Source organism: Anopheles gambiae, chromosome 3 (genome assembly GCF_943734735.2).
Source record: "Anopheles gambiae chromosome 3, idAnoGambNW_F1_1, whole genome shotgun sequence".
Taxonomy (NCBI): domain Eukaryota; kingdom Metazoa; phylum Arthropoda; class Insecta; order Diptera; family Culicidae; genus Anopheles; species Anopheles gambiae.
The window spans coordinates 21,928,896-21,953,680 of record NC_064602.1 but is presented as its reverse complement, the minus strand read 5'-3'; the positions used below and the strand labels follow the sequence as shown (position 1 = coordinate 21,953,680).

General features: G+C 46.9%; 5 protein-coding genes across 23 annotated transcripts in view; 4 read left to right on the top strand and 1 right to left on the bottom strand.

Moving 5' to 3' along the window:
• Positions 1 to 12,939, top strand: part of LOC1279928 (maltase 2) — a 53,203-nt gene extending 40,264 nt beyond the window's left edge. Inside the window, exons 2-6 of one of the 2 annotated variants that reach the window (XM_061654112.1) lie at positions 6,805 to 7,609; positions 7,689 to 7,976; positions 8,084 to 8,991; positions 9,087 to 9,164; positions 12,411 to 12,939. In XM_061654112.1, the coding sequence (XP_061510096.1) occupies positions 7,061 to 7,609; positions 7,689 to 7,976; positions 8,084 to 8,991; positions 9,087 to 9,164; positions 12,411 to 12,588 (2,001 nt within the window). In that variant the 5' untranslated portion in view covers positions 6,805 to 7,060 and the 3' untranslated portion in view covers positions 12,589 to 12,939. Of the gene's footprint in view, positions 1 to 6,652; positions 7,610 to 7,688; positions 7,977 to 8,083; positions 8,992 to 9,086; positions 9,165 to 12,410 lie in introns of those variants that run through there. The other variant, XM_061654111.1, reaches the window with a different exon arrangement.
• LOC1279930 (dual specificity calcium/calmodulin-dependent 3',5'-cyclic nucleotide phosphodiesterase 1) overlaps positions 1 to 24,785 on the bottom strand; it is a 275,103-nt gene that overhangs the window by 54,034 nt on the left and 196,284 nt on the right. The window lies entirely within an intron of this gene.
• On the top strand, positions 14,884 to 17,258 carry LOC5668268 (maltase 2). The gene is made up of 4 exons (XM_061654117.1): positions 14,884 to 15,558; positions 15,633 to 15,917; positions 15,985 to 16,383; positions 16,459 to 17,258. Exons 1-4 carry the CDS (start codon positions 14,998 to 15,000, stop codon positions 17,116 to 17,118), a joined length of 1,905 nt encoding a protein of 634 aa, XP_061510101.1. The 5' UTR covers positions 14,884 to 14,997; the 3' UTR covers positions 17,119 to 17,258.
• Positions 17,662 to 19,700, top strand: LOC5668267 (alpha-glucosidase). The gene is made up of 2 exons (XM_001689150.2): positions 17,662 to 18,241; positions 18,306 to 19,700. Exons 1-2 carry the CDS (start codon positions 17,726 to 17,728, stop codon positions 19,602 to 19,604), a joined length of 1,815 nt encoding a protein of 604 aa, XP_001689202.2. The 5' UTR covers positions 17,662 to 17,725; the 3' UTR covers positions 19,605 to 19,700.
• On the top strand, positions 21,501 to 23,569 carry LOC3291863 (maltase 2). The gene is made up of 3 exons (XM_552857.4): positions 21,501 to 22,054; positions 22,124 to 22,485; positions 22,545 to 23,569. The coding sequence occupies exons 1-3, from the start codon at positions 21,542 to 21,544 to the stop codon at positions 23,497 to 23,499; spliced, it is 1,830 nt and encodes a 609-aa protein (XP_552857.4). The 5' UTR covers positions 21,501 to 21,541; the 3' UTR covers positions 23,500 to 23,569.

The window sequence follows — 24,785 nt, the reverse complement described above, 5'->3', positions numbered from 1 at the left end:
ATACACACACACTGAGCATGGTGCCAGTACGTGGATGAATTTGAGTGTGGCAAAGTTATTATGGGGACCATTAATATTTGATGCTCGCGAATTCAACCCGCGTAAAGGGTAGCGTAAGGGTGGGAGAAGAGCCATCACCAGGGAAAGGGCAACCGGTAGCTAAAGAGGCATGCAGCAACCATTAATGGAAAGTTATGGTTGTTTGCATTTGGTTCTGGTGGAGGGTCTATCCCGCGGAAGGAGAAGAGAAGAGGGCATCCATGGTCGCGAATATTTGATGCTGTGAAAATTGGACCTCCGGTGATTGAACTCGCAACGCGACGTTTGCGTTCTACAATAAGAGAGGATAATGTGGCATTTCCTCCACCAATATAAGGGCAAATAGGTGACGCAGTGTAGTTTGGTAGGCCCAAATTGAGGTGGCAAGATGGCGTGGAGGCGTCCGCAATTAAGGCCGGGATAACGGACAGTGATTGAGCATTTGAAATGAGGCTGCTTCATGTAAGGTCTTGAATATTTTGGTGTCGTCCTGAATTAATCCGGACAACAACAGTACACCAGGCGGCCAATAACGATATCAGTCTGGCGGGTGCGTGCGATCCACTGGTTACCCGTACCATATCACGGAAGCTGCTGCAATTCATTTTAAGCTTACCTGTATTTATTTAATCTTTATGTTATTTAGATCACTTCATAAATATTACACAACTTCACATACGTTTGGGCAATTTTTGTCTGTTAGTTGGACAAAACCATGGTTGTCGTTTTTCGTCCAACGCCTACATCGATGAATCGCTATGTGCACCGAAGTGTGCAAGGAACCAACACGGTACAAAAATCATCCAAGCCATCCGCACCTATCATCAACTCACTAAGCAACATCGTCTCACTATAGAGTGAAAAAGTAACGCTCTATAGTGAGAGATTGAAAATGAGAACCTTTTTGTAAAATTTGTTATAGGATACATACTAAGTTTAACAACATGAAAACTACGTATTTTTAAACAACTTAATGGATCAATGCGGACACCGGAGCGACCGATTTGACACCTTCAAGAGTAGGACACTTTCATTCTGTACTTTGCCCGATTCATACTTCACAAGGCCCGAATAGAAGTGACAATGCCCAATTGAGGGTTTACGTCGCCCGAAAAAGTATTTACGGCGACCGATAACGCTTTGACGACGCCCGATTGGTTAGGTAAACCCTGTAAAGTAAGTATAAAATAAAAATAATAAAAAAGCTACGCGTTAAACAAGCTTTCTTCAACTTCATCACAAAAGCGTAAAAAAGTTATAAAATCAGAGACGCTTGCTTTATTTTAAATATATCAAATTAACCTGAAAAATTTCCCTAACACCACAAATATAAAAAATAAATCATTTGATATGAATTCAATTTATTTTCAGAGTACAATAATGCATTTGGTGAGTAAAACACAAAACTAGATGCATCATTCAAGGTTCAACTTCTTGTCCAACTAGTCAAAGAACGCAGCATGCTGCTTGGCAAGCCGTTTTAACCACCACAACAGTATGTGGGGAGTCTATTTTCGTTGTTTGTAAATACGGCCATTTTCCTGCAGCACGCCAAAAAGAGAAAATAAATAACTTTGCACCATTACGGTACATCAATGCAAACCCCGACCTCCCCGCTTCCGAACAACTGTGGCATAAAACTCATTTTCCTTCTTCTTTTGCGGGCAACTAGCTGTAACTCCGCTTCATCCATCAAAAGAGCTTTTGTATGTGCGGCTGTGCTTCCTTTGTTTTAGGGCGATCGAAAGGAAGTGTGCTTTGTGTTGCCAGAACGCATCAACGGTAGCCAGGTGGATGGAAGAAGAAGAAAAAAACCCCACAACGCAACCCAAGCAGGCAGCCTTTTAGCAGCCTGGCGAAGTAAAATGCGTTATAAGCATGCTTAAGTGGTTGCAGTATTGCAGCGTGCAGCCCCGATGGTGCTTTTCGTCATATTTCATCACAACAGCGTACCGTGGCGGTCGTCTTGGTCTTGCGGTGCAGAGTCGTGGCAAGTCGTTCGCTTTCGCGCGGCGCACTGCACACATCAACTGCAGTGTGATGAAGCAGTTCGAAGTGGAAAAGAGTGAAATGCAATGCGTATGGGTTGGGAAAGCTGACTTGGGAAAGCGATGAACCAAGAAGGTGCGATTTTCTTTTAATTTAATGCGATGCCTTCACTTAAGCAAGAAGCTGTGCCGGTGCAGCAGCAGTAGTGAGATTTTTTGCTGCATGAAAGCTTTCGCAACGGTTTTTGAAGTTGGTTGGAAAATAGAAACCTTTTCCTTCGGAATAATGGAATCCTTCGGAATGATGAAAACATAGAAATGCTCTGTGTTGTAGAAAATTAACTAAGACTTGCCTTTGTCTTGTTATAATGATATCTCGTTAGCAATTTACTGGCTGATTGAAGGTCAAGGTTCTCGTGCAATAATTTCTATTCAAATAAGCCACTGGAGCAGGATGAGAAATAGAGCATTCTTTATCTTTTTTTTGTGTGTGCTCAAACGTCATGCTGCAACAGAATCGTGACAGACATACAGGAGTTGAGCTGAAAATTTGGCTCCTTTCCGTGTAATATAATCAAAATCCAATCAATGCTGAATGCAGCTAATGAAAAAAAGGGAAACAAACTTACACAGAACCACATCCTCGGTACGATGCCGTAGAACGAAGGGATATAAAATCAAAACCGTATTCTTATCACGTACGGGTACGACAAAACCTCCCCAAAACACCTCGCCGTCTAGCAACCCTGAAAGGCAAGATTACACCGTCACCGAATGATTGGATAGAGATTTTGAGAAATCTCACCCCTCAACAAACTAACACATACACATACACGTATAGACAATCTCATAACTTTGTAAAGATTAAGGGAAAGAAGCATGCGCTCCGTGCGTCGTGCGACTCTTGGAGAAAATCCATTGACAGACCATTTTAGGTGTCGGTACTAAAGCTGATCGAAAATGGCGTTTTTTTGTTGAGAAAAAAGAAAAACACTCTCGACGAGTTTGTAAGCCGAGCCCTTGTCGAACCCAAAACCCCACCAGACAGATAAATGATGGGCGATGGGTAACGAACATCGTGATTTCGCCGGTTGCGCGATTTGATACGCGCTCGTTGCTGCTAAAATCGGCGTTCATATTACGCGCTCGCCAAGCTGCAAAGCCGCCAAACGGGAAAACTGAAACGGCACCGCGGCCGTTCATCGTTCATTACACAGTGTCCATTTAGCGGCAAAACGTAGCGCGCATTGTGATGCGAATCGGAGACATTTTTCCGCGTAAGATTTAGCTTTACTTTTTTTTTTGGTTGGGCTGGTGTGCGCTGTAAAGACGATACCGATAGCAATATCACACAGATGACAGAGTAGAATGCTTGATGATAATGGTCAAACATTGGTAATATGATGACGATGTACAGTGGTGTGTGTGTGCGCGCGGTATACGAAGTCGTTTTTCACGCAGCGTACTCTGGTCCAGCCAGACAAAAAGAAAGGGAAAAAGCCCGGCACTGAGCTAAGAAGGTTGGCTAACAACTTCTACTTCTCACATAGACTTTCTCTCCCTTCCTTCCTGCTCCTTGCTCGACCAGCCAGTCACTAGCCGTAAAATATACTAATAAATTCGTTTACGATATGATACTAATAACGAGCGTTCTTCTCCCGGGGCAGCGTTTGCTTTCGGACGGTGCCTGAAGTGGAAGCCTGAGCCGGTCAACTGATAGAGTGGACAGGTTGAAGTGTGTGCGGCTGTGCGCTCGCAGCGACGCTGGCAGAGAAAGTTTTGCTGGCATAACAATACCCGTTATAGTTTGCTACGAATGGGCTGATAAGATGGTAAAAGGTTTATTTTTATTACTTGTAAATGGTAAACTTGGTTTTTTTTTGGGGGGCGAATGAAGTTCAGTTTTCTGTAGTTTTGAGTAAAGCTTAAAGTGTTAGGTAAATATTTGATGAATAAAATTGTGATTTAAGCATTTTTACTTTAATGTTTTGCACATATTTAGTATTAGCTCGATCTTTTCACCTCAAAGTATTTAATTGCTTTAAAGCTTATTTTCCACGGTAAAGCTCAGCGTAACTTTGGCGAAGAACAAGATACAATAATCCCGTTTAAATTGCCGATGTAACTTTACGACTGTCAGCAAAGTGCTACACATGATACACAAAAGGCACAAAAAACGACCAATTTAAATCCATGCTGCTGGACAGAAGCGATAGAAGTTATGCTGTCTGTAGCACTCGAAAAAAAAAAAACGGAACACGCGCAACGTAAAAGTTTTTTAATTCCCCTCGTTGCCAAATCCAGAAAATAAACCGTACGCCGGCTAGAGTTCATCCATAAAACCGATTTTACCGCTTGTTTCGCTGAGCTCGTGCTTTAGTGCTGCGCCGCATTTGCCGCAGGACACATGACGTCTGCTTTATACATGCCGTCGTCTACCATTGCTGGCCCGGCGGGCAATCCAGAAGCAAACATGGGGAGGACAAAAGGAAAAAAAAACAAACTTCCAAAGTAAGTCGCTACCGCACCGAACGGAATCAAACTTCAATTACATACCGTACCTTGCTACCTGGCGGAAAATGCTTTGAACTTTAGCGTCTTTGTCGTGCGTTTGGCCGGGCTTGCGAGGGGTTGTTTTTTGGGCTACATCAGCATACTGGTGGGAGAGTAATTTCTTCAGTGAAATATTCCATAAATTTGCATTACATTCGATGCTTTCGGTATCCGTACACCGCGTCCAACACAGAACGACAAAACACACCCATCGGCTCGCACGACCAGCGAAGCGTGAAAGTTGGTGGTTTGGTGAGTGTGCTTTTTCCTTCCCTTTTCGTTTGTAAAGCTTGAGAAGCACCCTGTGGAGCAGAATGCTCGAATGTGTGTATGTGTGTCGCTAAAGCCTGTCAGCGGTGGTCCGGTTCCGGTACGTTCTGTCCGACTTGGTTCCGTTCGCTTGCGTGTGGTGCAAACATTTTGCCGATTGATGAGTTTCCCCCTTGCTTAGGAAACAAAAGCCAACGATCGCATTGCATTGGTGAGTCTATGCAGACAGGGCAATAATCGGCGTCCTCAAGCGGATGCAGCAGAAAGTTTTAGCCCATTAAATGGTTCAGCTTCTACTGAGCCGGGCGTTAAAGTACCGCCTCGCAGTGAAGTGGTTCGTTGTGGTCGAAAAGTTCATACTCAAACCTCAGGCTCAAAGCCCGAAAAGTGTGCTTTGGTGACCCATTTTTGGTGGTGGGACAACGAAAAGGGACGGTCAGTTGGGTGGAATGTAGAGACAACATTCCTTCCGAATCTGGGGGTGTTACGGGTCGTTGCCTTGCTCGAACGCTTTGTGCCCGTGCGCGGGGAAGCGGTGCAAAAGCAAACGGATGCGTGACGGAAGTGAGCGACGGAAGGCAATGCCGGAAAGGAGACGAAAATGAATCGTTTCGGAACGGAGGTTTGAAGTATGTTTTTTCCCTTCTTTTTTTTTTTTTGGTGCAGAATGTCTTATGGCATTTTTGCGACACTGAACACATGTCTGTTCTGTCCTGTCCTGTAGATGTGTGTGTGTGCATGCGTGTTATTTCCAGTTGACCATAAATCATCGAATTGAAGATATCAGAGCTGTACGCTTGACCGCACAACAGCCATGGAGAACGGAGAGCGGGAATGTATTTTATTTTGCTCTTTAAAAGTTAAATATTTTTTCAATGTGATCTAAATACGTCTGAAAAAGCCGCAGCATCCAAAGCGCCTGAATGTATGCAATGAGGTGCAGTGGATTAGACATCAATCTAGAAGTGTTTGTTTTGTCGGTTCATCTTTTTGTAGAACTGAACATAATTATGAGATTACGGGGCAGTTGTGGCACAATAGATAACAATGAGATAACAGAAATATTTTAAATCAATTATGAATTAATCCAAATAATTAATTAATGCATTAATTCAAGAAATAATAGAAATTTTCGTTCACTTTAACTCGATCAATAGCACTACGTTTACGGGCGTCTATTCTGTTTGAGGTAACTTTTGTTATATCACTTATCAAGATTTTTTTTAATGATTTTCATGATTGAAATTCTTTTTCACTCCTATATTAACTGTTGTAGTTTCCTAATCGGGGCGGTCCCGTGGTACAGTCGTCAACTCGAAAGACTCAATAACATGCCCGTCATGAGCTCAATCCTAGAATGCACCGTCCCCTCGTAGCAAGGATTGACTATCCGGCTTGCGTGGTAATGAATAAAGTCTCGAAAGCCTGTATAGGCCTGCATGTCCGCGTAGGACGTTACGCCAAATAGAAGAAGGAAAAATGGTACAATTAAACTAAATATACTAGACGCAGTCAACCCATCCGTCAATTTTACGGGTTTCTCATAGATAGTAATACCGCGATTAAATCAAAGGTTTATTGTCGTATTTCAGTTTAAAGTTTAAATTCCGTCGAATTGACGGGCTTCGTAAACCTTGTCTAAAGCTGAATATTAAACTTTAATCCACTAATTTAGAAATGTTTGTATTTTATTGATTTTAAATTTCTTCTTTGGCATGTCCGCACTGCCCCATCTTCCCATGCCGTAGATAGTATTTTGTTTATTTTGATACGTGCATGTACGTGTTGGTGGCCTGCATTCCTGCTGCTCTATCAGTAGGTGTGCAGTCGACCCGGGTGTGATCTATCGATCGTAACGAAACAAACAACGCAAACACACAATACAATGCCAAACCGAAGTGCAAGTGTACACAATCTCATTTCTCCCTATTTCTTTCACTCTCTTCCTCACTAGCTGAACCACCACGACCGAAACTGCAGGGTGCAGCTTTCACTCAAACACACACACACAAACTACACGTATGGTAAACGGTATGGCGTGTGATTAAATTTATTCAAAATCTCTGCTCGCTTCGCTCGGTTCACAGCACCGTTTCAACCCACACCGGATAAAAATCAAACCCATTCAAACAAGGGAAAGGTGATAGTTGATTCCGGCATTTGCATAAATCATTCGCAAGGTACGTGACTTACATCGCCGCTAGTGCCAAATGGTGAACCAACAGCGGCAGCCAATCTGCGGTGCATCATGGTGGTGGCAGTGGCTTCCCATTATGCTACTGCTAGCAATAAGTCAAACCACCAACGCGACACCGCCCTCCAACGACGACTGGTGGCAAAGGACGGTGTTCTATCAGATCTACCCGCGCTCGTTCATGGACTCGAACGGGGACGGGGTGGGCGATCTGCGCGGCATAACGAGCCGGTTGGAGCATCTGAAGGATGCCGGCATTGGTGCGACCTGGCTATCGCCCATCTTCCGATCGCCGATGGTTGACTTCGGGTACGACATTGCGGACTATACCGCCATCCAGCCGGAGTACGGGACGATGGAGGACTTTGAGGCGCTGCTGGCGGAAGCGGAGCGGCTCGGCATCAAGATCATCCTGGACTTTGTGCCCAATCACACGAGCGACCAGTGCGAATGGTTCCGGCGGTCGGTGGCGCGCGAACACCCGTACACCGATTACTACGTGTGGCAGGATGGGCGCGTCGACCCGAACGGTAATGGGACGGCCCGTTTACCACCGAACAATTGGGTAAGTTTGTCTGTTTGCTCTACACTCCAAAGAACCGAGAAAAACTCTCCTGTCCCTTTCTCTAACCCAACCACTCCAGCAATCGGTATTCTACGGTTCCGCCTGGACGCTGCATCCGGACCGCGGTCAGTACTATTTGCATCAGTTTACCGCCCAGCAGCCGGATCTGAACTTTCGCAACCCGGCCGTGGTGGAGGAGATGCGCGAGGTGCTGCGGTTCTGGCTGCGCAAGGGTGTGGCCGGCTTTCGCATCGATGCCGTTAATCATCTGTTCGAGGCGGACGGCTTTCCGGACGAGCCGGAAACGGGCACGGACCGGGATCCACTGTCCTACGGCTTTACGCACCACATCTACACGAAGGATTTGGTAGGGCATCGGGTGCTTGCCTGTAACAAGTCACGATTCCACAGTGCGGTGGTAACTTTAAGCTTGCAAATCGCTTACTTAGCTCATGTTTCTTGCACTACTTCTAGCTCGAAGACTACGATATGGTGTACCAGTGGCGAGCGCTGCTGGACGACTGGAGCCGCGAGCATGGAGGCGACGCTCGCATCATAATGACCGAAGCGTACGCCAACATTACCTTCACCATGAAGTACTACCACGCGGAGGAGGACGACGGCGACCAGCCGGACGGTCAACCGCGAGCCGCTGCGGGTTCACACATGCCCTTCAACTTTCTGCTCATCACCGACCTGAACCGTGACTCGAGTGCGCAGGACTTTGTGTACACGATACAGAAGTGGCTCACGTACATGCCGCGGGTGGGGGCCACCGCCAACTGGGTGCTGGGCAATCACGATCAGCCGCGCGTCGGCACTCGGTACGGGGCGGAGCGGATCGATGCGATCCATACGCTGCTCCTGACGCTGCCGGGCATCGCCGTCACGTACTATGGGGAGGAAATTGGCATGGTGGACAATCCGGATGCGATCAGCAGTGGTGGTGGCGATTCCGTCACCGGTGCCAGTGATGCATTCATCGTGTTTTCACGCGATCCGGAAAGAACGCCGTTCCAGTGGGACGGTACGGCGAATGCGGGCTTCTCGAGCGGCCCAACGACTTGGTTGCCGGTGCATCCGAACTATCGCGAGTTGAATTTGGCTGCACAGCGGCTTGCTGAGCGGAGCCATTACAAAACATACCAGGCGCTGGTGGCGCTGCGTGCTCACGAAACGTTCCGGAAGGGTTCGATTCAGCTCGTGCCGTACTCGAGCAGTGTTGTGGTGTACGTGCGTGAGCTGGCGGAGGCTGACACGTTCGTGGTGGTGATCAATTTGGTTGCGGGTGAGCGTACGGTGGATTTGGTGGCGGTGTTTCCGAAGCTTTCGGCCGAGCTTACGGTCGCTTCGAGTGGTTCTGCGTCATGCTATCGGGTGGGGTAAGTAGCAAGGGCGCCGTTTGGAAGTGAATGGGGAGTTCAATATTTAAACATTCTGAATGTGTTTTCTGTTTCGATTCTTTTCATTTGCTTAGAGATATCGTGCAAGCGGATAAGCTGATCGTGGGAGGATACGATGGACTGGTCTTACGAAGCGTGCCACTGATGTCCAGGTAAATCATAGATTAGCTGCCGCGTAATGTTACTATGTTGTCCGTTACAGAGTGAACGTAAAGCGAACATGAAATACACAGACATCGAAGTAATGTACACCTTGTTATTTTTGTACGTTGTGCTCAGCCATACGTGGTTAAAATGGTTTGGCCCTTCGGCTAATGAAGTTTTGCGATTACATTTAAAAATCACACACTCCTAATTAAATTTCCACGCAGCCGGTTGCCGTGTTCGGTTGATTACATTGTACCCTGCAGGTAGCAAAGTTTTATTGAATTTGTTTGAAAAATAAAAACAAAACTGTATACACACACATACACATACACACAACCCAGTGCCAGTGTTGGCGAGAGCATAAAGGTGCACATTTTGGCTAAACAAAACAGTAACAGTGTTAGAATTAGAAAAGTTTCCGATTCAAACCATGTTTCTCCTCTCTGCCTCTCTCTGCCTCTCTCTGCCTCTCTCTCTCTCTATGCTGGTCTGCTTTTTCCTTTACGCTCAAGGGGCAACTCGTTCGTGACTTTTCAATAGCAAAAATTGAGTTTAAAATTATGAGTTTATGTTGACCTTTGCAATGGTTCAGATAGAAAGCTTTATGTGTTGGTTTGGTTTGGTTTGCGTTGGTAAGTGCTGCGAGCAGGCCTGCATGTACCATTAGGAAATTAAAAGTTCATAGTGCTGTGGGATGGTTATGTTTTAGAGAGGTTCTCATGCACTACAGGTAAAACGCAGTTATTTAGTCGAAATTGGACAAATCCGAACAGTCACGTAATGGAATGTAATATTTAAAATATAAATACTAGCTTATTATTGTGTTAGTTGAATGCAAATGGTAGGCATAAGTGATAATTAAAACAAGATTTTTATTGTAAACAGTTGCATTATTTGGTTAGTTAGAGGAAACCTTTTCTGCATCGTGTCTTATATTATATGTAATGTTGAATGTTAAGAACTTTAAAAAAGTAATTTGAACTAAGTATTACTGTGTTATTACTTGATCATATCTTTGACGGAGTTACAAATGTTGTCATCTGCCTCTTATAGTTGTCATAAATTAAAAAAAAAAAAACATAAATGAAAAATAGCCGGTCTCGTAGTACAGTCGTCAACTCGTACTTAACAACATGCCCGTCATGGGTTCAATCCCCAAATAGACCGTGCCGCCATACGTAGGATTGACTATCCTGCTATGGGGGGGGAATCAATTAGTCACTGAAAGCCAAGCCCACAAGTGGGTACAGGCAGGCCTTGACCGACATCGGTTGTTGAGCCAAAGAAGAAGAAGAAGAAATGAAAAATGAATATAAAAAATTGGCATAACAGTTCTAATGCATAATACATACAATTTCTAATAAATTTCCTACGCTAATTCCTAAACTAATTCCTGCACCGAGTTCCTAAATTATTTCTTATTCGCTTAAGAAACACCTAAACCATTTATCATCGGGTATGGTTTGTCGACAGCAACTAGAATTGTAAGTGTTCCAGACCCGAACCCAGAAAATATACTAAATCGAGAAATATTTCTGGATCAGTATAGGCTCATGATCGGTTGCAGGATCGGTATGGGTTCATGATCGGTTCCAGGATTAATATGGGTTATAGATAGGTACTAGAACCGATATGGATTCAGGATAGGTTCTAGGGCAGGTGTGAGTTTATGCTACGGTCCATTGCAGGTATGGGTTCATGAAAGGTTCCAAGGCCTGTATCAGTTTCAGTACCGTTATGGGTTCATGATAGGTTCCAGGACAAGTCATTAGGTCATTAGGTTATGTACACTTCTTGAACCAGAAAAGGTGATGTATTGATGTCAGGACCAGTATGGGGTTGGTTTTGGATTTAGGTCTCTTACGGAGTATAAGTCATAAGTGCCAAATTTTAATTGGGTTTCGAGACCATTGTTTTTGGCGGATTTTTGAAACTTATTTGCGTATCCCTGTAACCAGGCCGAATTAACTATTTATTTCAAAACATTGAACCTTGTAAAACATTAAAACCAAAGCAATTGACAGTCAAGTAACGTTGTTCAAAATCCATAGTGTGTGTGTTAATTCGAGCAATCATGACTATTTCCATTAGGAATAGTTATGGCCATTTCAACACATCGTTCAGCATGTCAAACGTCTGATGACTTAATCAAATGGTTTCGCTAATTTTACAGCTCAAAATCACTTTTCTCACAGCTGACCGGTACCGCATCTTGAAAAATCCAATCGCATACACTACATCCAATTATTCCATATGCCGTAAGGCACGCTCGAACCGCGTCACGGTGCTTCATTAATCTCACTCAACAAAAATTAATGATCGTATTAATTGGACCATTTCATTCTGCAGCTGTTGCTAGGCACGGAATTTTTTTTTCAAAACGTTAGAACAAAGCTCCGAAGAAATCCTATACAAGAAACGAGCAGCGACGCCATGACCCGTAGTGGGCTGGAAAAATATATAAAGCATGACATTTTCATTACTGTCCCCCCGATCCTGCCCGCTACTAGACGGAACCGAGGGATCTCTTCTTTCTTCTCGTTAATCTAGGGAAGTTTCAAGTGCTTGCTTGGCTATTTAAAAAAGAGAAATCCCGCCACACCGTTGTTCTTTTCACAGTGACCAAGCACGCCGAGCATGGTGTATGCTGGTGGTGCCCGTTTTCCAATTTGCTTGCCGGTTGAAACAAGACACCGTCGGTCTCGGTGCCCACTTACTCAGGGTCATACACCTGAGACAGAGACACTAACACGTGTTGTATGCAAAGGACACATCTGGATGGGTATCCGGTGGATCACAACGGGGTCAACTCGAAGGGCGAAGCAAAGGGTGTGCTTTAATTAAAAAGTGAAGCTTCACTTTCTTTGCAAATGATGCCGAGTTTGGGGGATTTCGGTAGCGGGGTTCACACTGTTCAGGGTCACTTTGCTAGCGCGTGCCCTTATCATCCATCATTTTATGGAGCATTGCTTTGTGCACACATTCATTCCGCTGCTCAGTGTGTGTGTGTGTCGTTTCTGTGAGTTGTTTAGAACTATGAAAAAGGACAATAAAATGCTATCTTTTCCTTCATTTCTGTTGTGCGAGTGGAAGAACCTGCCACTTCACAGCGGGATTACGCTTGCCTTCCATTTTGTTTTTACATATTCGTGTTTTGTTGGGCTGGTTTTAAATTTCTCTTTCCTTTCTCTCTCTCTCCCTCTTTCTTTCTCCATCTTTATCACTCCTCCTATTGCCATACCTCATCATAGAGCACAGCGAAACCTCGATGGGGAGCGGCACCCAACGGCAGCCAGCGTCTGGAGTGCGGTAAAGGACGCTGCAGTAATTGCGTCTATCATAATTGCGCTCGGTTCCAGCTACTACGGGCTGCGGGCACCATGGCAAAGCGTGGCAAGTGGACTGGCCGAGGGTAGTTTAAAAAAATAATGACATCCACAAGCGGCCGCCAGGGACAGCGGCGCATTAACGATGGTTCGGGAAGGACGGACTGCTTTCGTGCGCCGGGCGCAGGCAGGACTAGGGAGAGGGAGATTCAAACACGGAAAAGGACGACGTCATGGCACACTTTCATGCGAAGAAGTCTTACAATTCAAATTACGGTTAATTTCTTTCCTTCACAGCGCAGCGCAGTAGGCCCCGAGGAGTAGTGTTTGCGTATTTGTTAGTGTTTTGCGTGTGATGTTGAGTGTGTTTGGTTAATTGCACAATAATTTAGTTGAATTTATACCTTTCTGCAGTGTGATTAGTGTGAATAAATGAATTTCTTTGAAGGCAAAATATCGTAGTAAAATTCCAAATATTTTCAATTTAATGCTTTTTTTCGGGTGTATTCTGTAAGGTTTCGTGCTTCTGTCCTAATCAGGCTGCGTTAATCGATGGGTAAGGATCAATTCTACCTTATTATTCAATGATAATCTTGTTTAATGAAGAGTTTGTGTTTGTGGTGCTGTGATTTGTGGGTATGAAGATTGCTGAAGTGTCTAGAAAAAAGACAAAGACAAAGCCAAAACAAACCGTTTTAGCGTAATTGCTTTATCAAAACAAGTCTAATTAATCAAAAGTCAATGACTGATTTGATCCCCCGCTACACACCCTGGGGCAGCCACGCAAGCCCTGACCTGAGGATGAATTATGTCACCAAGATTATTCAATAAACAAAAGCTAGCCCCCACCGGGTTCGCGAAAGTTCCCCGCTGGTCGGGTGGCATTACCATTGTCCTGGTCGTTGCGAAATGGCTCCACTCGTGCGCAAAACTGGTGCCGAAACAGAAGTGTGTCTTCAATTATCGCACGATAAGAGGTCATGCCGAAACGTGTCTTATCGCTTTGATTGATTATAGACACCGCTGTTCCCTCCGACCTCCCATACTTCTATCTCTTTTTTTCTATTTTGAAGTGGCTTGCGCTAATTTGCACCGAAGTGGGCAATCAATGAATGTGGGCAAGCAAACCGAGCTGTGTTTGATTGTAAAACATCTTGTCAACAATTAGTGCGTTCGCGATTACAGGATGTAGCTGGTGGTGTTGGTGTTTGGTGAATTTGCACTGTGGTGTGGTTTTGTTGTTCCTGTTGTTGCAGTTGCGGATGTCAAGGTTGTGCCCTTCCGCTCCAAACCCGATCGAAGCTGGAGAACGTGACGGGAAATAATCAGGCACCGGGAACGTGAATCAATGAAGGCGGTCCGATAAGATATGGTGGGGGCTAGGGCTTAATCTGATAACGAAGGAAATTGAGCATTAAATCGGAATTTTAACTACCCAATTGATTCAATTAAAAGGCTTTTAAAGATGCCAATTGAGAATGAATCATTTATTTTAAATAGTTTATATAGTAAAGGAATTGTTTTTGACATTAATCGTATACAGAACCTCAAGGATCGCCATTCAATCCAATATTTACATACAATATGAATAGAGATTTTAATAAGCACTATGAATGCAAGAAATAATAAGGTTTATTGGAATATTACAATTGACGAGGACAGGTCAGTGTAAGATCGTGTTGAAAGACGTCCAAAACGGCTAGCTTTATCCAGGAGCCAACGCTGTTAGAAACGCTCTGTTTGCAAGATGCGGACGATCGGTTATTCATAAAGTTCTTCCTTGTATAAATTCTTTCCTTTCTTTCTTGATTGGATTTAAGATTATTACGGAGAAGTTGATGATAAAATGCAGCAACATGCGGTGGAAATGTACTTGGTAGAACTAGGAAGAATCGGTGGAGATGAACGTTTGTTATCCGGAGCTGTCACCTATCAATCGACGTTGGTTGCTTCTGAGCAGTAGATGCTTCACCAGAAAAAGTGGCTAAAGGTGCTGATGAATAGAAAAAAGCTCTATTTCGACGAACAACGAAGTCTTGTTTCTTATAACAAGTTCTGGACGGCCATCGTGCCATAACGCTACCTAATGAGACATCGAATCAATCAGCCCACGAGAGCTCGGCGTGTGCTAATTTATAATTCAATAATTAAATGAAGCAAGTTTCTTCTTCTTCTACCTCTCCCAAAGAGGATAGAACATCTAATCCGTCCTTTAGTATTAATCACCCATCACATCGAACCATCACCTCCATCGTTTTCAACTCTGGAACGGAATCACGAAAACGGGCGAAACATTATTGGACGTGTACCTGTCACAGAGCATCCAATTTGGCGATAAGCTTTTGGCACGTTTCCAACTATTTGACGTCCACCGCGAAACCATCCCTCCCCCCCCCCCCCCCCCCCCCAAAAGGGAAATGTGGTTGTATAAATAGCATGCCCGATTCCCGGGAGAATAAAGGTACAATTTCCCTACAGCAGGTGAAAGTAAAGCTTCCCGTCTGGCACGCACATGAAGCTCGCACTGCTCGTGCTAGTGCTGGTCGGCACGGTAGCCGTCCCGGCACGCTGCCAGGTAAGGACGGACAGCGGAACGACCGTGCATCTCCCACGACAGGACGTACTTGTTCACGCCGGTTGGTGGGAATCGGCCGTCCTGTATCAGCTGTTGCCCCGCTCGTTTCACGACAGCGACGGCGATGGAAGTGGCGATCTGCGTGGGCTGCTGGCACGGTTCGATCATCTGATCGAGCTGGGCGTGACGGGCATTTGCCTGGGACCGGTGTTTCGCTCACCGATGCGTGACGGTGGGTACGACGTTTCGGACTACCGTGACATTGATCCGCTGTACGGTTCGATGGGCGTGCTGGAGGAGCTGCTGGAGCGGGCTCATGCCGCCGGCCTGAAGGTGGTGCTCGACTTTATCCCCAATCATACGAGCGAACAGCACGAGTGGTTCCAGAAGAGTGTGCGGAAGAGCGAACCTTATCGGGATTATTATATCCTGCGCGGTGGCGTTGACGAGGAGAAGGAACAGGACGATGGTAAGGAAGACGGCGTGCCAAACAATTGGGTAAGTAGCAGTGGGCGACGGTTTGACGGTGCGTGAGTGTTGTATGTTGCAACGCTTCGGTTTACGGTCGACAGCAATCACTGTACCATCGGGCGGCTTGGAGCAGGAATGTGCGCGGTTCCGAGTACTATCTGCATCAGTTCGACACGACCGAGCCGGATCTGAACTACCGCAACGCGAAGGTGCGGCAAGAGATGGAAGATGTTATGCGGTTCTGGCTGGATCGGGGTGTCGATGGGCTGCGGCTGATGCAGGTCAACCATCTGTACGAGGATGCGCAGCTCCGCGATGAACCATTAATAGATCAGAAAGGTTCACTCAGCTACGAAAACATGAATCACCTACACACAAGAGATTTGGTGCGTAATTGGGCGCGTTGTTGGATGCGGATTTCGTTCGTCTAATAACGTTTTTCCCCACTTGCAGCTCGACAACTACATCCTTACGTTCGATTGGCGCACACTGTTCGATGAGTACACGCGGGCGGAGGCGGAGAGTGGCAAAGACCACACCAAGCTTATGATAACGTCCGCCTATACCGGTAGCCTCGACGGTACGCTCAAGTGGTTCGGCATCGGGGACCGGTCCGGTGCACACATCGCTCAAAACTTTGGTCTGCTGCGGGAAATTACGCCCAACTCGCGGGCGGAACAGTACCAGCGGGTAATCGACGGGTGGCTGAACGGGTTGCCCCCGAACGGTGTCGCTAACTGGGTGCTGGGCAATCAGGACTATCGTCGCGTTGCGTCGCGCTTTGGCCGGGAGCGGGCAGCCGGACTGGCGATGCTTTGCTTCACCCTGCCGGGGACGATTTTCGTGTACTATGTAGGTGGTTATTGAAGTGTGTGTGGGGGTGCGTAGTTCAAGAAGTGGTAGCCTAATTAAGGAACTACTTTCCAGGGGGAAGAGATCGGCATGGAAGACAATGAAGCCATCAGCTGGAAGCAGACGCAAGATCCGTTCGGCCTCAACACGAACGGCACGGTGTATCAGCAGTATTCCCGTGACCCGGCCAGAACACCGTTCCAGTGGGATGGCAGCAACGAGTGGGCAGGATTTTCTAAGACACCAAAGAAAACGGATCCATGGCTGCCGGTGCACGGTAACTATGGTGTGCGAAATTTGGCCCAGGAAAAGTCATCCAACCGGTCAATGTACCAACTGTACCGGCAGCTAATAGCATGGCATCAACAATCCGTCACACTGCGCTACGGTTCGTACCAGTCGTTCGTCCTGCCGGACAATGTGTTTGCGGTGCTGCGTTCGCTGCTCGGGGAGAAGGAGTATGTGACGGTGCTGAACCTGAACTCGCACGCTGTGACGTTCAATGTTAGCCGGGTGCACAAGCACGCGAGACGAGCGAGCGTAGCGTTTACGTCGCTCGAGGGAGCGCACACAGTAGGCGAATCTTTGCAAGACATCGGCAACGTGGCGCTTGATGGTTATGAAACAGTAATTTTGGAGCTTTCGTGTGGTATGGCTTGGAGACGAGCATTGAAAAGCTTAATGGTGGCAGCTATTGCTGGGTTGGTATGCTTGAATTGGGTGCGATTGAAGTGAAGTAAGTAAGATTAAATTCACCACAAAAATAGACAAAGAACTTGCCAAATTCATCACACGCTACAAATGACGCTAGCAATGCCGTACGAATCACATGCAACTGATCTAATCAATACAGAAAGAGAGAGAGAGAGCGAGAAGACCGGATTTTGATAACGTTTATTTATTGGCCGTTTCCGAAATCCATCCCTCGTATGCCGATGATACGATGACTCAAGGTAAGCTTGGTTTGGTGCACTTCAAGTGCTCTTCAATGCGAACGAATGAACGAAATATCGATAGCCCGACCATCGTTGTCCATCAAAACCCGGCGCACGGAAGCTACCAGATATTGGCAGAAAAAGGTTTTTGTTGTTTTGTTAGGTTCTCTTTTGGTGGGAAACACCTTACCCCTTTTGTGCTATCATATCTCGCCGTAGAAGACTCGCTCCCATCCATTGGCCATTGGTTATCAGTCCCTATCACTTCGCTCGATAGCGCACACGAGCGCGATTTCGATACGGCACCTCGCACCAGCGCTGGAGCCTATAAAACGATTGCCCAACAACTGAACGGCATTGATTGCGTGTCGAGCGGCACGAGTGTGCAGAGAACGAGTGAGTGAGTGATGCGTATTGCAGTGAGTGCACTAGTGCTGGCAGCCGTTGCGCTGCTGGCCACGGTTAGTGGTAAGTCGGCAACGGCTGGCCGACAGCACGACCACAGCGCCGAGCTGGACTGGTGGGAGTCGGGCGTGTTTTACCAGATCTATCCGCGATCGTTCAAGGACAGCAATGGGGACGGTGTGGGCGATCTTACCGGCATTACGGAAAAGCTGGAACATTTGGCCGATCTTGGTGTGACTGGGGTGTGGCTGAGTCCGGTGTTTAAATCACCGATGGCGGACTTTGGGTACGATATTTCGGACTTCCGCGATGTGGATCCAATCTTTGGCACTATGGCCGATTTGGACCGTATGGTGCAGAAGGCAAAGACGCTCGGTATTAAGGTGATTCTGGACTTTGTGCCGAACCATACGAGCGACGAGCACGAGTGGTTTGTGAAGTCGCTGAACAACGAGGGAGACTACCGGGATTACTATGTGTGGCGCAACGGTGTGAACGGTGGAACGCCCAACAATTGGGTAAGTTGGATAGGTTCTTGAGCATGCTCCAATGTACTAATGCTTTCGTTTCTGATTTCGTTAGCAATCCGTGTTCCATACGCCTGCCTGGACGCAACCCGCCGGACAAACGCAGTACTATCTGCACCAGTTCGACAAGAAGCAGCCGGATCTGAACTACCGCAACCCGAAGGTGAAGCAGGAGATGGCGGACATGGTTCGCTTCTGGCTGGACAAGGGCATCGACGGGTTCCGCATCGATGCGATCAACCACGTGTACGAGGATCCCCAGTTCCGCGACGAGGAGCTGATCGATCCGAAGGGTGAGCTGATCTGGGAAAACCTCGACCACAAGTACACGCAGAACCTGCCCGAGTGCTACGATCTCATCTACGACTGGCGCGATGTGTTCGACCAGTACAAGGCGGCAGACAATGTGACGCGCCTGATGATGACGGAAGCGTACGCAAACCTCGAACAGACGATGCTCTGGTACGGCAATGCGAACCGCAAGGGCGCTCACATGCCGTTCAACTTCGCGATGATCAACCGGCTGTCGAAGGATTCGCGCGCCAACGACTTTAAGGTGGTGATTGACGAGTGGCTGAACGCGATGCCGGCCGGCGCCCGGGCGAACTGGGTGCTGGGCAATCACGATCGTCCGCGCATTGCCTCGCGGTACGGGCGCGATCTTGCCTCGAGCCTGGCCGTGCTGGAGATGACACTGCCCGGCATTGCGGTCGTGTACTATGGTGAGGAGATCGGTATGGAGGACAACCGGGACATTACGTTCGAGGAGACGCAGGACCCGCAGGCCGCCAACACGAACCCGGACGTGTATCAGCAGTTTACGCGCGACCCCGTCCGCACACCGTTCCAGTGGGATGCGACGGCTTACGCTGGGTTTACCGTAGCTAGCGCCCAGAAGACGTGGCTGCCGGTACATCCGAACTATCGGGAGGTGAATCTGGCCGCTCAGAAGGCGGCGAGCAACAGTATGTTCAAGCTGTACCAGCGGCTGATCAAGCTGCGCAAGGAGCACACGTTCATGCACGGTGATTTCGAGTCGAAGGTGCTGCTGAACAATGTGTTTGGCTATACGCGCACGCTCGAGGGCGAGCAGTCGTATGCGGTCGTGGTCAATCTGAACGATAACGATGTGAATGTGAACCTGCAGGAGCTGCACGAGGACATTGACACGGCCCGGGTGGCGCTTACGTCGCTCGACGCTCGCATGAAGGAGGGCGACGAGGTGACGGAGGTGTTCCATGTCGTGCTTGGTCGGTACGATGCGGTCGTGTTCGAGATCGCGTCGTCGGCCAGTGCGCTCGGTGCGTCGATGGTGATGCTGCTGGTGGCAGCGGTGCTGCGATCGCTCTTCTAAGTCATTTTTCCTTTATTTTTGTTCTCTTCTGAACCAAAACCTCGTAGTGTAATGTAATTTATTCGATAAAGAAACGAATGTGTCGATGAAAAACTATGTGATTCTGGGTTGTGTTTTTCTTTATTTGCTTTAAGTTTAGCTAGGATATCCTTTATTTCAGTTATTTCTACATTCTCATTGAGCTTTCCATCAAAAGCTTAGCAGAACATCCAGCACTAACTGATTGTTGGGTAGTCCGGATAGAGACCGAAATAGATTGCAGTCTTACCAACAAAAATAACAAAAGCAGGGTGCCAAATGTGGCCCAATCCCCTCCGGTGTCTAATATTTTACAACAATCCCCTTTATTGGACAGCTTGACAACCGATCCGTTGGGCAATTTGTCATTATACAATATCGTAAATTGAACGGTGAGAGATAAGATTAACGCTTCAATCGATAGTAGGCAATTCGGGATTTGGTGATCGATGGCACGCAGCCTAATGGGTTCGGTACCACAAGATTGGAATGACCACAAGGGGGGTCGACGGATGGTTGATTTATCAGATCGTTGTGTTGGTTCCTGTTTGTGTTTAATAACTTTTTGTTTTTAAATGAAGCACTATTAATAGGGAAAGAGATAGAGAAATGCTTGCAAGTTGGTGTGTACTTACGGGGTGGAGTGTTTAAGAGGTATGCAAGGAAATGTCTAATGCCAGATAGTGGAGGAATCATCAGGTGAATGAAGCTTACCTGTAAGAAAGAGAGGAAGAGAAGAGATGAAAATGTTAATATATGAGCATTTTATTCCTAAATAAATAGAACATTTAGTTAATTCTATGGAATCAGGATCGAGAATAGACCGGATCCTAAACTTCACTGATGAGCCAGCTCCTGTAAAGTTGTTAGAATGAAGTGATCTTTAGATTGAAATTCAAACAACTTTCTTTAATCACCAAGATCATATGACTAGAAATTTTTTACATTAAATTGGTTGACTTGTGTTTTAATCGTACCAAAGATAGAAGAATCATCATTCATACAGGTGTTTCATATATGATAATAAACCCCTTAAGAAGGCTTGTTAAAATTTAAAAAAAAATCGAGAGTTCCTGCTAAAAAGTGCTATCAGAACTCGATAGTTTGGAGATTCGATAAAGTTTCACAAATGCAAGTTAACCCACATTTATGCTTCGATGGCCTACCGTAATGTTCTTTCAAAATTTCCGAACAAAAGTGAAGCCTTTTGACATCCCAGTAGGCATCGCACGCTCTTATTGAAGCTCTCTTATAGTTTAATTTAAGTCCTGTGTTTTTTAAACGTAGGTTTCAAATCTAAAGACAGTCAAAATTCAAGAGATAAGCAAACATACTTCTCGCACATTGCATTTATTTGGAAGACAGCGCACGATCTACAATATTCCCTAAATGCATTATCCCGAGGAACGTGCTTCGCGCTTATCACGAGTCAATTAAACACAACAAATGTGTCGTAAAAAGTCTCTCAAAAACGAGCCAGCGGACCGTTGAATTGAATCGACTTTTATTATCAGCCGTATCGCGTACTTCTATCACATTCGGCGCCCAACAACGGCGACCGAGGGGATCACTACAAAAACAGAGAGCAAGGGAGATAGTAGGGTTTGCAAACCCAATCATTGAATTATCGCGCATCTGTCCAACATCCTGATACCCGTGTAATGTTGTCCAGGTGATAAAAAGCGATCCAGGCTGTCGGACTGACACACTCCCCTGGACGGGCTGATGTAATGTCCCTTGTCTCCGGTCCAATTGTGGCACGATTTACCGCACCAATTACATCCAATTGACAAGCGATAGGGACCTTGGGAGGGGACCCCCCTAGGCGGAGTGGGGCGGAGAGATCATAAATATTGTTCAATCGATTGATGAACCACACACGGCCGTGTGGTACAGTACGCTCACGACAGTGGCCAGTGATGGGTGCGCGTTGGAATTTAGCATTGCTCGGGCTGGTGCTTGTCGCCGCCGGTTGTACCGTGCGGTCGCAGGAAGCTCAACCCGCCGACAAAGAGTGGTGGGAAACGGCCCTGTTCTACCAGATCTATCCCCGCTCCTTCTACGACACGAACGATGACGGGGTGGGAGATGTGCGGGGCGTTACGGCGAAGCTGCAGTACCTGAAGGACACGGGCATCGATGCGACGTGGCTGAGTCCGATCTTTAGCTCGCCGCAGGAAGACTTTGGGTACGATGTGTCGGATTTCAAGCAGGTCGATCCGCTGTTTGGCACGAACGCCGATCTGGAGCAACTGTTTGCGGAGGCGAACAAGCTGGGGCTGAAGATAGTGCTGGACTTTGTGCCGAACCATACGAGCAACAAGCACCAGTGGTTCATCGATTCGGAGAAGGGAATTGCACCGTACCGGGACTATTACGTATGGCGCCCGGCCAGGATGGTGAATGGGCAGCGAATGCCACCGAACAATTGGGTAAGCTTGCTTGCATTTTTTGTTGGTGTGTGTGAGAAAGAAGCCTCTCTTATGTGATTTAATCCACAGCAATCGGTGTTTTACGGCTCGGCTTGGGAGTGGAGCGAGCTGCGCGGCGAGTACTATCTGCACCAGTTCGCCAAAGGCCAGCCCGATCTGAACTATCGCAATCCGGCCGTGGTCGCCGAGTTCGACGATGTGCTGCGGTACTGGATGGAGCGCGGTGCGGCTGGATTCCGGGTCGACGCGATCAACCACATGTTCGAGCATCCGGACTTTATCGACGAGCCGATCAACAATCCGGAGGATCCGAACAGCTACGGCTACACGCACCACATCTACACGAAGGATCTGCCGGAAACGTACGACGTGATCGCGCACTGGCGCACCGTGCTAGATGACTTTGCTCGCCAGAAGGGTAGTGATGCTATGTAAGTGTTGGATTTGCTTGGTGTCTTGCCGTGTGGTGACCTTTGACCTTTTCTTACAGCATCATGATGACGGAAGCGTACGCCAATCTGACGATGACGCTGCGCTACTACGAATCGGACGATGGTAAGCAGCAGCGCGCTCACTTCCCCTTCAACTTTGTGATGATCGAGGAGCTGGGTGAGAATTCGAATGCGCGTGACTTTAAGCGGGTAATTGATCGTTGGCTGGGCAATGTGCCGCGCGGTAAAACCACCAACTGGGTGCTGGGCAATCACGATAAGCCGCGCGTTGCTAGCCGTTACGGAGTGGAGCGCATTGACGGTATGCAGCTGATGTTGCTGACGCTGCCCGGAGTGGCGGTAACGTACAACGGGGACGAGATCGGTATGATTGACCATCGGGACATTTCGTACGAGGATACGCTCGATCCGCAGGGATGCAATCTTGGCCCCGAAGGGTACCGGTGGGCATCGCGTGATCCACAGCGCGTCCCCTTCCAGTGGGACGATACGTATAATGCGGGCTTTTCGCGCGCGCCACGTACCTGGCTGCCGGTGCATCCTTACTACAGGCAAACGAATCTGCTGAAGCAGCAGGAAGCGGAGTACAGCCACTACAAGTTCTATCTGGATGCGGTTGCGATGCGCAAGGATCGGGTGTTTACGCACGGTGAGTTCAAGTCGCACGCGTTCGGTGATGGTGTGTTTGCGTTCGTGCGGTACTTGAGAGAGAACGAGGATCGCATGGACGATCCGTACCGGGTGGTGCTGATCAACTTCTACGGCGAGCGCACCACGATCGATGTGAACGATCTGTACGAAATTCACAACCAAACGCAGGTGTACCTGGTCGGTACGGAATCGCGCCACAAGGTGGGACATTTGCTAACCGCAAAGGAAGTTACGCTAGGCCCGTGGGACTCCATCGTGCTTGGCCCGGTGTCGAGTGGTGGACGGGCTGTGCTAGCGTTCGGATTGCTCGTCCTTGCCGTTGTGAAATCGTTCCTTTTCTAGGCGCTGATGTAGATGTCGGTTTCGTCGTCGCTTCTAACGAGCATAATAAATATCCTTAAGAACCGAACAATAGGGCGTACTTCTTGCTTTTGTTTTCCGCGAAAGATTATGTTGTAACTAAAAGGAACCTACCCACACACACTCACTCACGAACCGGAGAATGATAATCCGCTTTCCACGATTTAATTACAATGGCATCGAGTTAGACGGGAAAGACGGGCGTCGCTGACGAGGCAAAAAAGAAAACACGTCACACCATAGTCCTCGTGGAGCGCGTACAAATTGATGAAGGTTGAATTATTTGTAAACAGTCGCGCCCTTTTGCGTGGAAGTGTAAGCTTACCAATGTTGTCCCACAACCGCACACACACACATGGCCATGATGACGCTTTCACAGGGAGAAAAGCTAAATTTAACCTGAAGTTGATTTATTGTCACATATGCGCCCCTTCGCGGAAAGAAAAAGGAACAACTCGAATGGCGCGGCAGTGAAAAATCGATACTGAAGCTCAAGGAGATTTTGCTCTTCACTTCTCCCCTGTTGGGACAGATTGGCTGAGAATCGGTGTGTGTGTCTTGCAAGGGGGATTTTTTTGTTCCCTGTCGCGCAAAGTTTGGCCGAAGACGAGCGCGATAATCTTCCCCGTCGCTGTGGGCTGTCGGTAAAGCGTCTCAGAATTGATGAAGGTAATTCGGAGAAAAGTTGAGCCGCCGTCGTTAAATAGCATATTGTCCTTTGGCGACGGGCGGTCAGTACCTCTGGTGCAATGTTTGCCGTCTTTACTTCTTGCAGTGAAGCTTCGGGGCTCTTTCGGCGTACGGTGAATTATGCGATTTTGCGCAAAGTACTTGCAAAAGCACAGGGAGTCGGAAAATGTTATCTGCTTTACATTATTATCGTTGATATTAATCTGATTATGGTTTTATTTTGCTTCTTCTATTGTGTTTTTTTAGTATTGGTTCTTAGTGTTGGTATCATCTCATATACCAAGAAGAATGGCCAAAAATCTTGTCGTTTGTCATTTTCTCTTATCAAACTGGTTGGGAATCGAATAAGAACAGTATTGTTATTAATTAACAAAAATGAGAAATTGATGTTCGTAATAAAAATAAAAATAAAATGTAACAAATATCAAAGATAATGATACAGATGTAACAACATATAAGGATAATGACGATATGACAACAAAAACACTTGATGGATACAAAGAGGATCTTAACCAAATTTACAAAAATCTTATCTTAATTTTGATATTTATATGCTAAGAAAATGAAAAATAAACAGT

Bases quoted from the DNA above. Each gene is read 5' to 3' on its own strand.
- LOC5668268 (XM_061654117.1), top strand. From the start codon at position 14,998: ATGAAGCTCGCACTGCTCGTGCTAGTGCTGGTCGGCACGGTAGCCGTC. The intron at 15,559-15,632 runs GTAAGTAGCAGT...TACGGTCGACAG, and splicing joins ACGGCGTGCCAAACAATTGG to CAATCACTGTACCATCGGGC. The intron at 15,918-15,984 runs GTGCGTAATTGG...CCCCACTTGCAG, and splicing joins ACCTACACACAAGAGATTTG to CTCGACAACTACATCCTTAC.
- LOC5668267 (XM_001689150.2), top strand. From the start codon at position 17,726: ATGCGTATTGCAGTGAGTGCACTAGTGCTGGCAGCCGTTGCGCTGCTG. The intron at 18,242-18,305 runs GTAAGTTGGATA...TGATTTCGTTAG, and splicing joins GTGGAACGCCCAACAATTGG to CAATCCGTGTTCCATACGCC.
- LOC3291863 (XM_552857.4), top strand. From the start codon at position 21,542: ATGGGTGCGCGTTGGAATTTAGCATTGCTCGGGCTGGTGCTTGTCGCC. The intron at 22,055-22,123 runs GTAAGCTTGCTT...TTTAATCCACAG, and splicing joins GAATGCCACCGAACAATTGG to CAATCGGTGTTTTACGGCTC. The intron at 22,486-22,544 runs GTAAGTGTTGGA...CTTTTCTTACAG, and splicing joins CAGAAGGGTAGTGATGCTAT to CATCATGATGACGGAAGCGT.